The following is a 19,259-nucleotide window of genomic DNA, read 5'->3' on the forward strand; positions in this document are numbered from 1 at the left end:
CAAAATACTCTTTCTAGTAAAATCACAGAGAATACGAGAAAATCGCCGGAGAGCCATGTCCTTAGATGCAGTCATCGCATGATCACACGATGATCACGAAAGGGCCTCCCAATCATTTGTAATTCACTTCTTTTCCTTTTTCCTCTCTTTAATCATTTGTATTTTTCTTGATTTTATTTCACTAAAAAAATATAAGGGCAAATTTCTTAAACCACTACATTACTGAGATCTCTCTTTCCTTCTCATTTTTTTCGCTGAAACTATCAAAACCGCTGAAACTACCGGAAAGGCGAATGATAACCGAATCTCAGATCTCAGATCTGGGTTCTTTCAGAGATCTAGGCTCCCTGCATATCTGAGAATCTGAGAGATAGCCGAGTTAAAAGGAGCAGTGGTGGCCGTGAAAATGTCTCGGCCTGCCTGCAAGCAAGGATCTGAGGTGCAAATGGGTTCTGGAACGAGTTCCGAAAAATACTTGGTTGCTGCCTCCCCTTCCCCCTTCCCTCTGCTTGAAGCAGATCTGGGAGCTGCAGATGAATCCCCTTCCCTCTGCTCGAAGCAGAGCTGGGAGTGTATCGCCCAGATCTAGGAGTTGCAGATGAATTCCCTTCCCTTTGCCTAGATCTAGGAGTTGTAGATGAATGCCCTTAACCGGATCTCAAATCTAAGTTTCTTAAACTGTCGGAACCGCTGAAACTACCCTTTGCTCGAAGCAGATCTGGGAGTGTATCGCCCAGACCTAGGAGTTGTAGATGAATTCCCTTCCCTTTGCCCAGATCTAGGTGTTGCAGATGAATGACCTTAACCGGGTCTTTGATCTGAGTTTCTTGAACTTCAAGAACCGCTGAACCTACCCTTTGCTCGAAGCAGATTTGGGAGTTATCACCTAGATCTGGGAGTTGCAGATGTATCAGCCAGAATTATGTTTTTGTCTCTCTCAGTCAACCACTCACCAAGATAGATAGTCTTGTCTCTGCGATGCTTCCTTCTTATTTTCTTCTTCTGCTTTTCATTGATTTTACTCAAAGTCTGAATTCTTCTCACCCAATGGTTACGTTGTTTGTGACCTAAGAGGGGAATCAATATTTTATGAGTAAGAGGTGACAGAGGTGGAGGGGGTTAATGCAACGGCAGTTAAGGACCTAATCATTTTGGTTTCCTGTAGAAAGGAAGGAGATCATAAGGGTAAAAATTGGGTTTTAAAAGAAAAATATAAGTAAATTAACGGATGCAAACAGTAGCGATAGTGTGAATCAATTTTCAAACAGTAGGCGTATACTTAATCAATATTAAATAAACCATATGGATAGTTTAAGAAATTTATCCAAAATATAAACTAATTCAAAAAATGAATAATCCCCATCCTCCTGACGCAGTGACGGAACACCACACCCCCTTACTCCTCCGACCTCTCTTATCCCTCTATCTTTCTCTTTCTTCCTTTCTCCTCCTCTTCTTCATCCTTCTCTTCACCTTCTTCAACAAGCTTGCAACACTAAACAGAACCAGTAAAGAGCCTTGCTCTGATCTACCCTCTCTTTCTTCCTCTCCCTCTCTCTCTCCATTTTTTCCCTCTTCTTCCTTCTTCTCTCTCTCTTCTTCTTCCTCTCCTACCCCTCTTCATCAGTGATTTCTCATCATTTTCTTGGAGGTATTCCGCCATCGCCACTGTATCACGAGTTCTCAAAACCTACCACTCAGTCCTAGCTAGTTCATTCTCTACTCCCATGCCCCCAACAGTCACCTCCCAAAACCCACCGTTCAATCCTACCAAAACCCACTGCCCCAGTCCTGATCATTTTCTCAAACCGAACCCTAATCGAAGTAGCTGGTTGGGCGAAATGATTGATGATGGAAGAAACTACAACAGAAGATGATTTACGGTGGAAGAAACAACAGCAGTAGCGGCAGACGTGAACAATCGGCGAGAACGAGAGAGAACCAGAGGGGCTTTCAGAAATACCAACAGTAACAGAAATTTGTTATTGACCACCAGCAACACCTCCGAGATCTGTTATTGACCTCACAACCTGTTCTTCTCGAAAAATAAATAAATAAAACAGAACAACTTCGTGTGTCCCAACGAACGGAACAGGAAGCCCTTGTTGCCCCGATCGAAACCCCTTTGCTCACCGCTCAGTCCTAATTGTTTTCTCGCCACCGCTGGTTTGCCACTGTCTCGGATCAGTTTCCCATTGGGTTGATTCTGCTGTCAATTTCCGCCTATGCTGACTTGCCCGCTACTCACTCTCTTACCTCTCTCTCTTTGTATCAAAAAATAGAGATTTTCGAAGGTTTGTCTCTTTGGAGAGAGAGAGAGAGAGAGAGAGAGAGAGAGAGAGAGATCTGCATTCGTGCGATGACCGGGAGAAGTAGCTCTGTGATCATTGCCGTCGTCTTCGACATTTTAGGCCTTTATTCAGGGTCTATCCTCATCTCAAGGTTGAGGACGATGTAATTTAAGACCGATGGCAAAATAGTCTTTTTTCAATACTGTTAATAAACAACAGGAGTAAGAAACAACAGGAGTAAGACAATATAAAAATAGTAGGAATATAACTAATTTTTCAAATCACCAACTTAATAAATACTTGTTTTTAAATACTCATTTTTAAAACAAGTATTGGCAAACATAATGGTCCGTTTGATTGCAATGGAATAAAAAAAGATGGAAAGAGAAAAGATGGGATAAGACTAATTATCCTATGCTTGGCCGTTGATACTCATTTTTAAATACTCATTTTCTCATTTTGGTATCCTATGCTTGGCTGTTGAGACTAATTATCCTGCAAAATTTGTTTTCCGGTGCTTGATTGTTGAGAAAATTTTATAAAATGATTGATTTCATTATCCTTCAATAAATCTATACATTTTTTGACTCCACAACATAAACTTAAAATCCTAGAATATTACTGATCAAAACTTGCCACATGGCATACTAACATGGAATATTACTAATTGAAGCTTGCCACGTTGCGTGCTGACACGACATATTAGGACATAGTTCTGAGTTGTGCCATTTTTTTCTCAAAAGAGGCTATAGTTTTAAAACTCTTAACAAATAAGATTTTTAGATTTAGGAGCTATTGGGTTGTGTTATTTGGCTTTTAACTAAGAACTGAATATCCAACCACATATTTATAAAATATATACCATTTTCACCCACATTCCAATCTGTTTTCATACCAAATAACAGAAGCACGAGAGGGTGAAAATTTTAAAATAACAAATAGCAATTTAAAATTAAGTATAGGGCTCTAAATCTACTACAACCTACTATGGTCGAAGAAGTGGAAGAGGACCACTAAAGGGTGGATTAGATACAGCTGCAAAGACAGAAGGCTTTGCAATGGTCCTATGTGTTGCAATTTGCAAAAAGATGAGGCCATATTATGCTATCTTATTTCAACTTGTCTTTGAGGAGACCATGCCCTACTATCTTATTACACTTTCTGCTATGATATATATCAGAGACAACCATTATTGCATGGTTTGACACAAGAAACATAACTACCTCTCATTTTACTTGGCGTTATTGTGGTTGCTTAGCTACTGAAGAAAAGCTACATAAGAAATGGCTAATGATGATCATGCAAGTCATCTTGTCTTTGGGGAGCAAGACAACCAAGATTCAAAGTATCGACACATATCGGCCTATACGTATCATTCCGGGACCCCTCCAATACACTCCCATAATGGGTGTATTGGGTGTCTGACCGGTTTAGGGGGTAGATGAGCCCTAAACCAGCCCCCCTGAACCGGTTTAAGAAAAAAAAAAAAAAAAAAAAACAGTATCGATTTGCCCGATATACTCCTACCGGCGTATCGATATTTTGAACCTTGAAAACAACTACAATACTGGATTAATTAGAAATTTAAAGAGTAGTGAAAATCATTAAATATGATAATGCAATTACGCAAGCACCCAAGCTACATATGCATGTTTAGCTTGTTTGTTCTTCTTCTTTGATCATGCAAGACTGAAGATTATCTTGTCATTCCCTTTTCACTCAATCATGGGGTTAACACTTCTGGAGTTACAAGACATATAATTCTTCCCACCCAAATAGAAATCTAGTTAAATGATGGGATATGAAATGGAACATGATCACAGTAGCCAAGCAGTAAAGCACAATGAAACAACTATTGCAACTAATTTGTGCATATAAAAATTGCTAAAATCAGAACTAAATGGTCTGCACACACAAAAACATATGGTGAAATTAACTGGAACATGGGAAGGTGTATTCATTAAATTCTTGATTTCATTCAGGAAACCACAGCTCACTCCTCATGCTAATTTTGAAGCGGACAAGCGTACCCTTGCAAAGCATTCTATGATATCTCCTGTACCTCAACTACTAACCCCTTTACAAGTCCCTTATATAGCATCTTAATAACATCAATTATACTCACGTTTCAAGGTCACTATTGGACATGGATTAATAACCATTAACAACAGTGGAACATGAACACCCATGGTTGTCTCCTATATTTTGATGGTCAAATTAAAGGGGTATTGGTTATTAGGTAAATCCAAGGGGCGGTAATCATATTGGACCAAAAGGGGTATTGATGATCAATGATGATGACAAAAATTTAGCAAAGGTTTAGATTTGCAATAATAAATCGTTCTACTTAATGGTAGAGGTTCAATGATAACAGATATGCAACAGAGGTTTTAGCATATCTGCAACGATGGTGATGGCCAAGAAATCAGGGATGTTCAAGAAATCTAACCAGAATATCATGAAAAAAATTATGAACTTGCTTGATCTGCAACGATGAGAATAGAGGTGTAAGTAGATCTACCAACATTTGGTTGTCGACTTTGAAAGGCTAAGAAATCAAGGATGGGAAGAAAAGCAACGAAGTTTAGAAGAAAAAAAAAATGTTTAACGAAGAGAAACGGATTGAGCATAGATAGGTCTTACCTTCTTTGGAGATGAAGAAGATGATTGGACTCTTTAACAGTTGGGGTTGTGAAGCTGAGCTAGGAAGAAAAACAATGAGGTTTTTGAAAAAAAAATACAAAAAGAAATGGTTCAATGAAAGAAAACAGAGGAGATTCTGTCTTAATTTCACTGGAGATGAAGACGATGATACTCAAACACCCAATTGTGAGGGTCTGAAGCTCGACTGGGAAGATCAAAGATAACGAGTTAATGGCTCAAAAATGTGAAACAGGGATGGAGATGATGATCAAAGGTCTTAACTTCATTAGAGGTGAAGAAAACAGTGGTCAGCTTCGACCATAGGGGTGTAAAGCTCAATTAGGATGAATAGAAGAATGCCGCCTTTTACATTTTTTTCCCACTGACTTCTCGCTGTTTTAGTTTCTTAGTGGGGCTGCACCTATTTGGTGAAACCCCATCCCATTGCTTCAACCAAAACAAATGAGAGAAAATAGAATCTTATGCAAATATTCCTATTTTCTCATCCTGGTCGCGGCAACCAAACATACCATAAGCCATATGCATTAATCTGAAACTAAGATACCAACTGTTTGGCAAATTATAGCTACATTTTTTAGGCCAAATTCTTAGGCAGAGAACTTTTTAACCGCAATAGGTGAATCGTCAAGTTTCAGTCTGAATTCTCAATTCTCATACCAAGCTTGAAAAATACATTTGGCAAAAGAGTTAGAAAATTGAAATCGAGCACCCACAAATTAAGCGTATCTACGGCAATTTTGAGACTTCGAAGACTGAAAAGATAGATCATCCGAGTTCGGATCTAGTCCAACAAACAGCCATTGCAGCCATGCATTGGTAACATCTCTCTTTCCTTCATGGCGAAATGTTTCAGCTGCGATTGCAGTTGGGAGAGACAGTTGAGACCCTGTTTTGGGACAAGATCCGGACTCAGATCATCCCCTGTATCTGAAAATGTGTAGCCAAAAGAGTCACACGTGAAAAGAGTTAATGCTGTCTGAAGCCAAAAAAGAAATTCCTAGAAGAGAAGGTTTGTATAAAGACTTGATAGATATTCGAAAAAAAAAGGTGGGGTAAAAAGAAGACAAATGCAAGAAAAAAAGATAGGAACTTGATGAAGACCCAAAACTCTTTTCAGTAAACCGTCCAGAACCTGGTTCATCAAATGAAAGGCTGCCTTTTAAATCTTGTTCGTTATCACAAACGAAGTTTTAACCATACAGTGCTCGCCATGGCTCCAAATTGTCCATCTGCTTCTTTGTTGGATTCCAATGAATTCTATCCTTCAAAAAGCACAAGTTAACACTGCTCGCCAAGAACTCTCCCAACTCATAAAGTGTCTGCAAACAAAGGTCAGTGGGACATTAGATAGTTTACATTTATTAATTTAACGATACAACAATACTGCTGCAGTAACGCTTCACACATTTAAACATAGAAACAGAGCTAAATAGTTCAATAAATTATTTCACAGCCATTTTGGAAACCATGAACTGAATCATTGCATTCGACTTGCAAAGCATTAAATCATCACATAAAATGTAGTGGTCACTGGAAGTCTGGAATGTTGGGGAGGGGGGAGAGAGAGAGAGAGAGAGAGAGAGAGAGAGAGAGAGAAAGAGAGAGAGAGAAGTCAATCCTAAAATGACCTACCCTATTTTTATTAAACATTTTTCTTTTGACTCATAGTGGGTAATACACAAGGGGAAATTTTGAAATTAAATTAATTCATTCAATGCCCAACTATTCCTTTGGATGTCAAGGACTGAGTGCATAAAATACTAGTATTGTAACTTCCACAGTTAGAGCTCCCAAGTTAGCGAAGGTTTTCTACCATGAACTTGGTTCCAATGTTGCAAATCTATGCAGACAAAAAGAATGAGCATCAGGTGGTTTTAAGTGAAACCCTTCCCCATGATGGTTGCATGCACAAATGGGCCAAACACCATACATGAAAGCGTCTATAACAGAAAATTTAGTTATTCAATGGGATGGTGGCCAGGTGCAGGAATGAGTCAGAGCATACAAGCCCTTAGGGACTAATTAATCTTCTGGGCTTTGAAACAAATTATCTACTAGTGGCAATTCAGATCAAGGAAAAGAAATTATCTTGATAGATGGTTAGCTGGTGTGCCTTCTATGCTATTACCCTGCACATTAATTCTATGGGCATATGGTTACTTATCATCATTCTAGCTGGCAGCCTCAGTTAAAGCCCGCCTGGAAGCTTGGCAAATCCAAGGGATGACTAAGAAAGGAAAGATTTGCTGGTCTTCTATTCCCTTAGCAATTATGTGGGCGGTTTGGACAGAAAGGAAGAGCAGGGTCTTTGATCTTAAAACCTCTACTGAAGCTTTAGTCATCGATACGGCTTCAGGTTGTGTTAGAAGTTGGTTTTCAATATTTACTGACTTTGAAGAGGTTACTTCTGATTGTAATTTTTTGAGGATGACCTTCTTTTGAGGTCCTTCTGATTTGGTGTGTACAGCTTCTCTTTGTACAAAGGACCTTTTACATCAATACAATTATATTTTACCTTTGCTCAAAAAAAAATTGAAATTACATATATGCCTCCGTAGTGCTACTTTTGGACTCCAAGTGGTTTAAAGGTTTTATTCCATTCAGTCATGAAAATGATAAAAAGACACAACTACCTTTCAAACCTACTGACTTCTCAAAGAAATTCAGATAAGTCTTCAGATTTATAAATCAGAACCAAGTTTTCCATGATATGCAAAACTCCTCAAATGCATCCAGTTCTACCTTGTAAACTTTCTGAAATCTCAAATCATTTATAAATTATAACCAGGTTTTCAATGATTTACTAAACAACCCACATGCAATCAATTCTACCTGAGCTTAACAAATGATGAAAAGAACCACAGCAACCGTTAAATGTATATATGAAAGAATACACAAGAAATAACACATAACTGAAACCTTAAGAAACAGGATAGGTGGGAATTCTACAACAGATGCCACTATATAACGCTTGCCTGTGTGTTGTGTTACTTCATTAAGTAACACCTGGAAGCAGTGTTCTTAGAAGAGGAAGTAAGAGCTGCAATTGAGGAAATGGAAGGTGACAAAGCACCAGATCCAGATGGATTCACAATGGAATATTTTAAAAGAAGTTGGAGTTTCATGAAAGAGGACCTAATGAAAGTTTTCTAGGAGTTCCATCAGAATGGGGCGTTCGAAAGAAGTGTAAACTCTACTTTTTTGGCTTTAATTCCCAAGAAGAAAGGGGCGATGGGATTGAAAGATTTCAGACCAATAAGCCTTGTTAGCAGTGTCTATAAGGTGGTGGCAAAGGTGTTAGCTAAAAGATTGAGAGGGTAATGGGAAAACTAATATCAGAATCTCAGGGAGCGTTTGTAGATGGGAGGCAAATTATTGATGGCATTCTAGTGGCAAATGAACTCATCGACTCCAAAAGAAGTGGGGAGGAGGGGGTATTGCTCAGAGTAGACATGGAAAAGGCGTACGACCATGTAAATTGGGAGTTTTTGGATTAGGAGATGGAGGAATTGGATAAAGGTGTGTGTAACAACATCCAGCTTCTCTATCTTGGTAAACGGTGTTTCAGTAGGCAGATTTCAAAACTTGAGGGGTCTAAGGCAAGGGGACCCCCTCTCTCCCCTACTATTTATTTGTGTATTGGAAGCCCTAAGTATGATGGTGAATAAGACAGTGGAAGGAGGATTACTTGAAGGCTTCAAGGTGGGTCAAGAAGTGGAGATAGCACTGCTGCAGTATGCTGATGATACTCTTTTCTTTGTCAATGCAGCAGAAAATCAGGTGGAAAAAATCAGAATGATTTTGATTTGATCTGAAGTGGTCTCTGGCCTGAAAGTCGATATGCATAAAAGTGAGCTAATGGCAGTGGGGAATGGTCCAAACGTGGAAGTAATGGCACATATTGTAGGATGCAAGGTTGGAAAATTGCCAACAAAGTACTTGGGGATGCCGCTTGGGGAAAAATGCACTTCTAAGAAGATTTGGGACCCGGTGATGGAAAGAATGGAAAGGAAACTTGCATCTTGGAAATCAAGGTATCTTTCAAAGGGAAGGAAACTTATGCTATTAAAAAGTGTTTTGTCTTCTCTTCCTACCTTCTTGTTGTCTCTCTTCTTTATTCCAACTAGTGCGGCTAAGAAGTTGGAGAAGACAATGAGAGATTTTTCTTTGGCAGGGATGGAAGGATGAGCTTAAATTCCATTTAGTCAGTTGGAGTAAAGCTTGTAAATCTAGAAAGGCGGGAGGCTTGGGTTTAAGGAATGTGAGAAAGTTTAATTTGGCTTGTCTTGGGAAATGGTATTGGAGGTGGAATGAGCAGACCACAAGTCAATGGAGAAAAGTTTAATGTGCGGTCTGGAAGGGTATTCAGAAGCCAAAGAAGGATTTCAGACAAGGTTTAAGAATGGAAGTAGGAGATGGTTCTAGAGTCAATTTTGGAAGGAGGTCTGGTGCGGGGATCACCCTCTTAAGGACAGATTCCCAACCCTCTTTGATATTGGCATCAACAAGGAGTGTTTGGTGTTGGAGGTGTTTTCTCAGGTTGGAGGGGCAGGTGTATGGTGTCCCAGTTTTAGAAGGAACCTGAATGATTGGGAAGTGGAACAATGGGAGGAGTTGATGTAGACCCTGAGCGCGATAAGGGCAGATAGAACAAGGGGGGACAGGAGGATTTGGGCAAAGGAGAAATCAGGTAGTTTCTCAGTCAAATCTTTTTACAGCAGCCTTTGCAGGGGGGAGGAAGATAATTTTCCCGAAGACCTCATTTGGAGGACGGTGGCTCCTCTAAAAGTCTCCTTCTATCAATGGGTGACGGCCTTAGGGAAGTGCTTAACAGCTGGCAATCTGACAAAGAGAGGCTGAGTGGTAGAACCAAGCAGATGTGTCCTATGTGGCAACAACTCTGAAAAGTTGGAGCATCTTTTCCTGCACTGCAGATTTAGTTGGGTAATTTGGATGAAAATGTTAGAGGTTTTTGGAGTTCAGTCGTGCCTCCCAAGGAATGTATTGGATCTGTTACAGGGTTGGGGTCTAAGGGGTCTATCGAGAAGAGGTAAGATTGTATGGAAGGTACTTCCAGCGGTGGTGGTGTGGTCAATCTGGTCGGAAAGAAACAAGAGACTCTTTGAAAATCAGTTAAGATCATAGGAGGAAGTCTTAAGAAGCATTTGGGGAAGGTTACACTCCTGGATGGCAACGCACAAACTGTTCAAGAATTGTCCTTATAGTTCTTTTTTGGAGTATAGAAATCTTTTTGTATGATGTTCTTTTTTTTTTGGTTTTTCTGAGTGGTACAAAGTTTGCCTTGCTCAGTTCCTCAGTGGGCAAGGCTGGATCTTTTTTCAGTCTTCTGTTAATGAAATACTTTACCTTTTATCGAAAAAAATTAAATAATCCCTGAACTTCAAGTTTCTCACTGGCAATATTAAATATTAATAGAAAAGGGTGAATTTTCTAAAAGAAGACAAAATTGATGATTGAAGAATGAATACCTCAATGTCTTCATCAGGAGTTCTTTTGGATTGGTGTTGAGCAGTTGGTCCAATGAGAAGAAAACTTGGTAGCTTCAAGACACAGACCAACTGAAGCAAGCAAGCCAGAGGTTCATAATGAATCTGTAATGAAGGCGGTGCCTTCTGGATTCTAGCAATCATGGCCCGAGTAAAATCTGTCTCTGGACCTATTTGAACACCAGACAATGCAACTTTGTGGTTACCCGGTATTGAATTTTTCATTTCCTTCTCAAGCTTTGATGCAGCCACAAGAAATGGGAGTATGAGTGTGAGCATGGAGGAAGAGTTTTCTCCCATTATTGATGCCAAGAGTTCATTAACAGCACAGGCAATAATTGGCGGATCATAGTATTGTAGAAGCAAAAGAGACACCTGGAAAGATGAAAAGATTCTTTTGAGCAATGGTTGGACAAATTAGTTAGTACATAATGATCAATGAACCTGCTATAAATGTTTATTGTGGCAAAAGCTTTGCAAGTTGAAGAGAAATAATCAGAAAAGAAAACTAACTACTGTTGAGGCTCCACACTAAACAGCTTTCCCATAGCATTAAAACATAGAATTTTCTTGTCTTTTATTTTTTCTGATTGATCGTAATCAATCACTAACAACCACACATTGCCTTACAATTTTTATTTTTCCTCCCAGACAAGCTACTAAAACAGTAAAAGTCGAATTCAAATCTCTTCATATACAGGATAATATGTACAATGTTTCACCCAATGGTATTACTATTATTTGTAAAAAAGAATAATGTATGATCTACCAGACAGACAAAAAGATGACAGCACCTTCAAAAATGGCATGTATGCTACAGAAAATGTTCAAGGCAAAAGGCATTGAAATGCATAGATGCATCAGAGTCCAGAATAGATAAGCAGTGGATCTACATAGGACCCATGGATAGGAGAGGGGTTGAGGTATTCTGACTATATGATCCCAGATATCATATTTATGGTCATTTTTACCACATAGTCTAAACAAGGAGTAAGACACTTCTAGGGTGGATTGAAGTTCTGCCTTGGACTTGGCTTAGTATTCAATGAAAACGTTTCCAGTGCAAAGTTATAGTAAATGTCACTTAGCATGTCATCAACTGCCCCACCTACTAGCCATACCTCCCCCGTTCTCTTTCCAGAAGGTGATTTTACACGTCCCTTCCCTCCTGTAATAAAACTATTTCATACAAAACAAACACCATTTATTTATCAAAAAAAAAAAAAAAAAACACTATAGACCCCCATGGTCTATACCTGACATTTTCATGGGTTATGCTTTGATATGCTCTAGCCCAGTCTCTGAAGCAGATCACAAAATCAAATATCTTCCAAGTCTCAATGGTGAAACTGTTTTAAGGTGTGATCTGTTACAGCTTGCAACATCAGTAACAATGGATATGGCACTGAATAAAACAGATTGGCATAACAGGATTCATATAGCTGACTCCATACAGTTTCGACAAAGATTAGCAGATGATGTTGACGATTAAGGAGTATAGGCAATTTCTAGATACAGTGGAACAACTAGTTGCCTAGGCAAAAGAATTCTATAAAATTAAAACCAAAAAAAAAACATATATGTTTGTGGTTAGTTTCCTAGTTTTGTATACAAATTGACATGCTTATAAATTGAAAAATAGCAATTTCATATCAAATTAACAACTAGAGAAGACCATAACTGTATATAGTAAAAATTTAAGATAGAGAGTAAGAAAAGAAGAAAAAAAATAAGGAGTGGAGCCACTGTTTAGGGAAAGGGGGCGGACTCTTTCTCTTCTTTCATTCTTTTTCTTTGCTTGAGTATATCAATATGCATACTAATACAATGCAACATATCAATACTATTAAAATGTAGCACCTTGCATTTTGTTGCCTAGGCGGGCACCTACTCACCTAGATAAGCGCCTTTTATATACAAGTGAAGGTGTTCAGGCTGGGCTCCTAAGCAACCCTTTAATAACTATGGGTCAAGTATGTGGATTAATATATTCTTGGGACTCTAATGAGTAAAACACATTCGGTTATCGCCTTTGGGTGATGATGCATAATCAGTGGAAGGTCATGACCCTGTATAAAGAGCCATACGGTAATCCATTCGTTCAGAGGCAAACGGAAATCAATGGAAGGTCATGACCCTGTATAAAGAGCCATACGGTAATCCATTCGTTCAGAGGCAAACGGAAATCAAAAACCCTAATATGAGTTTGCACTGCTAACATCTTAAAGAAGCATATGTATCTCTTATACGAAAATTTATTAGCATTCTGTTACAGTAGGTCATCAATCTGAAACTTTTACAAATAAGCTGTATCCAGACAAATTTAAGCAGATAACAGCATCTCAAGGGAAGAGAACTGGTGGCACCTGAATACCTGATACAAGCCCTCGTGATCAATAAAATGAATGGCGTCTCCCGAAGCTTTGACATCTTTGATCCCGTACCTATCCAACGATAGCTCGAAAGAAGTTTTTCTGTAAGAAAATTAAAGTAAAATAAATAATAAAAGAAAAATATAATAGGACCATCCGAGTCTGATTAACGAGGTGGTGACAAGTGAGAAAAACATGCTTTTCCTTTCATTTCTTTGATAACCTTCTGTTTACCTCTAGAGGAGCATGGGAGGAAGGCTTACGTTCTTTGAAGAGTAGAATTGTGGTTGGGTTGCAGGGCGTCGGCAATTGCAGATCCGACGCCGTCGGCGTCTCTGAATAGCAAAATAATCTTCGGAGCGGTCTTCATTTCTCGCACTTTTTTTCCTCTCCCGTCTCTTCTCTGTTCGAACGATTAAATTATACCTCCCTTTTGCATTCCTTAGGCGATTCTCAGGGGATGTTTGGAACCGTGGCCGTTTTAAAAAAAAAAACGGTGCGTTAGAATCCAGAGAGCGTTTCAACAAATGCTTGGTTCAGCCAATTATTAAAAAATCGGGCGTGCCTCGAAAATCAGGAGCCTACCGATGCATGAAACGTTAATGCATCAGTGAACCGTTTCCCCTAATGGTTGACTGATATATAGTGCTTACCTGGCAGTACATAAAAAAACGGTAATGAAAATTATTTTACCAAACAGTATATTGTTGCTCATTGCCAATGTGGTAAAAGTGTTTATTTTTTTGTGAAAAATAGGTCTTGAAAGTATGAGCATTTTTTATTGAAAATGGGTCCCAAAAAGCGTTTACACTTCCAAACACCATGTTAATTTAATGATTGTAAACACCTGCCTTACGTTTTGGTTTGGGTAAAATATGTAGTCAAATTTCTTAAATTACCCTTGGTTTAGTTAATTAACTTAAATATACCCTTTTAATTATTGCTTTAAACCACCCTTACTGTTTCTGTATAATGGAAATGATGAAATGTTCCTTTTGCCCTTTTATGTTAAGAGAAAAACTGCATGAGAGACCAATGTTCTCTCTCCAAGCAGCAGTAGGAATGGTGGAGTTCACATCCCCGCCTCATAATATCCCACAGTACATTCTCACCGTGTACTGAGAACATCTCCCAATGATAATATCAAAACTGATGATGTTATCATCGAGAGATATTCCCAATACACGATAGAAATGTACTGTGGAACGTTATGGGGCCAGAGATATGTACTCCGAATGGTGGCGGTAATGATACATTATCTGTATGTCGCCTTGACTAATGAATTATTAATGTTCATGAAGATGTGAGAGAACAAAAGCCACAAATAGAACCTTTCTAGCACAAAGTATCCCAAATCAGATTCCGACTGATATTATTCCTTAATGATTTCTGACTGAGCAGTTCATAAACACGTAACTCATGTTATATTCAAGCTTGTGTTATTTAGAGAATAATGTTTATCTGATTAAGGATTGACTCTTAGGCTAATCAGACAAATGAACATATCAACCTTTGAAGTCGATCAATTTGATCATTTTCTGTCTAGCAAATCAAAAGTCAGCTTCTGTTTCAAAAGGGATGTCTATAGAATTCATAAATAATAAAAATATACAACTGAGTATGACTCAGAATGAGTTAACCATGTTATCATCACAGCTGGGAAAATCCAATAACTAAACTAATCTATATATATATATATATATATATATATATATATATATATATATATATATATATATATATATATATATATTATCACCATCAGAAGACCACTATGGAAAAGAATTATTCTCTCCTATACCATTTCCAGTCCATACTCTTTGATTAATACTGTCAGCAGGCTAGCTACGGGAGAAATTAAGAACAAGTAACACTTGCCAAGTTTAACAACTAAATTATTTGATGACTTCAGTCCTATGCCTTTCATTTCACTTATTTTTTCCTTTGATGAAGCGAGTATATTTTCAGTCTCCTAAAGTTTTTACAAGTCTAATGGTTGTTTGCCATATTCATAAAGCTTTAACACTCATTAGGCCATCAATTTTAGCTTTTTTTAATTAATGATTAGGTCAGTAAATTGTTTGAACCGTCCAACGGTTTGGCTGTTTTTATTTTTATTTTTTTGTCAAAATAGGCCATTCGTTCTATTCGAACGGTCAGACCGTTTAACCCAAGAACCAAACCCCTGACCGGTTCAATTTTAAAAACCTTGAATTCTACAAAGGCTGACATTTTAGCTGCACTTAAAGGGCTCCTAACTGCAAAAGAGTTGGGACTGTCTTTCGTATATTAATACTATAAAGTGGCTAGAGGAGAGGATGGCAGCCCTTAGGAGGATAGCTCAATTAAACTCTTTAGATGTCTACAAGGAAGATCTGTCTAGTGATAAATTTTCTTACTTACTTTGTACATCATCTCATGTACCCACTTTGATTTCTTATTATGTAAATCCATTATTTATTCTGAAAAAAGTGTATATTACATATTAATTTGAAAAACCTTTGCGTGCGTTTTCCACATTTAGCTTTGTACGTTAGTTTCATGAGTGCATTTTCTACTATCTCTTAATGTCCACAATTTGATTATAGGTACATTGCAGCTGGGAATGACCTCACCTGATGCTTGGAAAATAATTATTTTCTTTTTGGATTAATTTTGAAAAGAAGTGTGATTTTGCACAAACTTGCTTTTATTTATAAGGACATACAAAATAAAGTTGAAAAAAAAAATTCTTATTTTATTTAATTTTGCATTTTGCCATTTACACACAATTCTAATTCTAAGTTTTTTCTTAGCAAGTGGTCCAGAGGCAAATTATCCTGTCATTAGCCTTTCTAGTTTATATTATTATGTATATAATTATAAATCATATAATTGTGCATATTATATAATATGATATATATTATATAAATTAGATTACATTACATTATAATATAAAATGAAATAAAGCAATATGGTATGACAGAATATAATTATATATTTTGAATATATTAAAATATAATATATTATATATGTGTGTGTAATAATTAGAATTTATATATTTAATAATAAATTATATATTATATTATAATATATTCAAAATATATAATTATATTCTGTTATAACATATTTTTTATTTTGTTTAATATTATAATCTAGTGTAATATAATTTATATAATATATAATATTATGTATAATATATATATATATATATATATCAAATTCTATAATATCCACAATTATATGATATATAATTATATTAACTATATGCATATATTCAAAATATATAATTGCATTCTTCTATTACATATATATTTTTGTTTTAATTTCAAATTTCTATATTAAAAATTAAGATTTGAGGCAAAAAAGGCATTTTTTGGCAAAAATAGTGGGGTTTGGCACCTTAGGAACATGTAGATCTTGAAAGTTACCCAAAACAAAAAAGATCACCCCAATTTGTCATCCGAGCGCAAAGTTATACCTTCTATAAGTTTGCATTAAGTACTAAAAAATAAAATTAAAAAAAAAACAGCTGGTTTTCTAAAACTGTGATCGGGTCACCAGTTTTTCCATTCAACCGCAGTTTTGGCCAGTTTTTGAACCATTGTGGTTTTGGGGTGATCTTTTCGCTTCACACACGTGTGTGTAATAATTATAATTTATATATACAATATAATATAAATTATATAATATTATATTATAATATATTCAAAATATATAATTATATTCTATTATAACATATTTTTTGTTTTATTTTATATTATAATGTAATGTAATAGAAATTCACTTAATAAATAAATTAAGAACTTAATTCACATCCATACCACCTGAAATTAATACAAGTTAACTAACTTATTTTTATTAATTCAAAGTCCATTTAGAGACACTCAAAATAAGTAAAAATAATAAAGTTAAAACGTTATTAATTTAAATTGCATTTGAAATAATAAAATAATAAAATATACTAAAATTTAACACCATTTAAATCAAAAGTATCCAATAATTATTAAAAATAATACAAATTTATGTAACAATATATAATTTAGAAATTAATTATTAGATTGCACCCAATCTGCCTTGGCCCAATTAGGAATGTGCTAAGGCTCGTTTAATTTTCTCAATTTCACTTAATAAAGTCCATACGTTGACATATCTCCGCTAGTAAATCCATTACACGTACAAACTCCTAACACACAAATAGAAAACAAAGGCCACGCACAATCACACGAGTCCGGCTTCAGTCCAGGTAGCTTCAGTCAGGGCACCATTCGTGCAAAATGAATAAGCACCACGCGTCCTTCAATTCATGTAAACATTTGAAGCATGCGGAGGAGCTTCATGCCATTAGTTTGCAAGTTGCAAACACCGCCAGTGACAATTTAAGGTTGGTTTGGGGCACCTCGGATCAAACATCATCAGATAAGATCTAATTTTCTCAAATGTTACCAAAGAATTTTAAATTTCAACGACAAACTCAATCTCTACTAGATGTTCAAGCTTCTTGAAGAGCCTGTTAGTTGCATAAAGTAGAATAGTAACATTATTGGAAGAAGTCTGCGAAAATTGGAATGCAGAAGGGGAAAACGATAGCAAACCCTAAATTGTTGCCGATGGTAATGGTTGTTAAGTCTCCACCGGGTAAATGGGAGGAGAGAGAGGGAGAAGAGAACCTACGACACTCGAGTGAGAGGAGAGGAGCGGATTCAAAAAAGTGGGAACCGGTCATCAATCCATGTCTGGCTCTCTCTTTATTAGAATCCTTTGAAAAGATGCAAGAAAATGTCCAAAATACCCATGCAGCTACTATTGAAGCTCGTTTCTACAAAAAAGCAATAACAATAAAAAAAGAAAGAACTAGAGTTGTAGCTTTACCTTTAAGGCATTAACAATTAATATGAAAAGCAAATTTGGAAAATAAATCAATTTAAGAAAAGAAATTGAAAGGGTTTGAGCTAATGATTTATATTAATAGAAAATATGAAAATAAACATTTTGGTGAAAAGTAATTGCATGGGTATTTTGGACATTTTCGTGCCTCTTTTTAGAAGATTTTAACAAAAGGGGTCTACTTGTAACCATATCACAAACTTAAGTTGTTCAGGGGAGGCAATTGCAATTATCAAACTTTAGGGGAGGTATCAGCAATTTACCCTATTTTTATTGGACTTCCTCTAAATGCAAGAAGCTAGACCTTAGAGTACTTTTTCAATAAATGCTTATATTGTGATTTTTTAGGATGTTTTTAACTTCTAAGATGCAAGATGTTGCAAAAACCCTCTCAAACACATCCTTAATTCAACATACAATGATGTGAGCTCAAGAGTCAAGATGTAATTGATGAACAATTTTTCCCAATGTTTAGGAACCGGGCCGAGCATGACCCAGAAAAGGGAGAGGTTCACAGGTCAAAGATTCAATCGGGGTTGAACCGTGTATATCTATCTATCTGTGTGTGTGTGTAATAAATAATATATATATATATATATAATATTGTAAATTATATATTATATTATAATATATTCAAAATGTATAATTGTATTCTACTATAACATTTTTATTTTATTTTATATTATAATGTAATGTAATATAACTTATATAATATCTAATATTATATATATTATACATCATACTATATAAAATGCATAGTTATATTATATATAATTATATACATAATAATATTAATTACATGCATCTATTCAAAACATATAATTTTATTCTTCTATAACATATATTTTTATTTTAGTTTCAATTTTTATATTAAAAAAATAAGATTTGAGGCAAAAAAAAAGTGTTTTGGCAAAAATAGTGGGGTTTGGCACCTTGGGAACACGCAGATCTCAAAAAGTTATTCAAAATAAAAAAAAATCATCCTATATTCCTATTAGACATCCAAGCACAAAGCTATGACCTTTAGAAATTTGCATTAATTATGTAGTAAAAAATGAAAAAAGGTTGATTTTCTGAAACCAAGACCCAGTCACCGGTTTTCTGGTTTCACCATCCGAGTTGGTGGTTTGGCCGGTTTTTTAACCAATGCTTATGTGTTTGTGTAATAATTATAATATATATATATATATATATATATATATATATATATAATATTATAAATCATATATTATATTATAATATATAATTATATTTTGTTATAACATATTTTTATTTTATTTTATAATGTAATGTAATACAAATTAACTTAATAAATTAACTAAGAACTTGAAACAGATTTAACAGAAAATAATATGAATTAATAAAATGTCAAAACTTACTAAAGTTTAACACAATTTAAATCAAAATCATCTAATAATAATTTATACAAATAAAACTAAATTAAAATCAAAACCATGTAATAATAATTAAAAATAATTCAAATTTATGTAACAATATATAATTCAAAATTAATGATTAGATTGGGCTCAATTTGACTTGGCCTGACTTGCCCGATCGAG

The 19,259-nt window shown here is 35.8% G+C and overlaps 1 protein-coding gene and 1 long non-coding RNA gene across 2 annotated transcripts; both read right to left on the minus strand.

The window, feature by feature from the left end:
- Positions 1-1,253: 1,253 nt before the first annotated feature.
- On the minus strand, positions 1,254-5,774 carry LOC148875002 (uncharacterized). The gene is made up of 2 exons (XR_016104854.1): positions 5,669-5,774; positions 1,254-1,409 (listed from the first exon to the last, which is right to left on the minus strand). It is a non-coding gene; the product is annotated as an uncharacterized LOC148875002 (long non-coding RNA).
- A 147-nt stretch (positions 5,775-5,921) lies between these two features.
- LOC148875003 (period circadian protein) lies at positions 5,922-13,361 on the minus strand. The gene is made up of 4 exons (XM_088963996.1): positions 13,098-13,361; positions 12,837-12,936; positions 10,445-10,837; positions 5,922-6,274 (listed from the first exon to the last, which is right to left on the minus strand). Exons 1-4 carry the CDS (start codon positions 13,202-13,204, stop codon positions 6,146-6,148), a joined length of 729 nt encoding a protein of 242 aa, XP_088820122.1. The 5' UTR covers positions 13,205-13,361; the 3' UTR covers positions 5,922-6,145.
- Positions 13,362-19,259: the final 5,898 nt, after the last annotated feature.

This window comes from Nelumbo lutea, chromosome 1 (assembly GCF_056320005.1).
Source record: "Nelumbo lutea isolate HS-2025 chromosome 1, American lotus-T2T, whole genome shotgun sequence".
Taxonomy (NCBI): Eukaryota; Viridiplantae; Streptophyta; class Magnoliopsida; order Proteales; family Nelumbonaceae; genus Nelumbo; species Nelumbo lutea.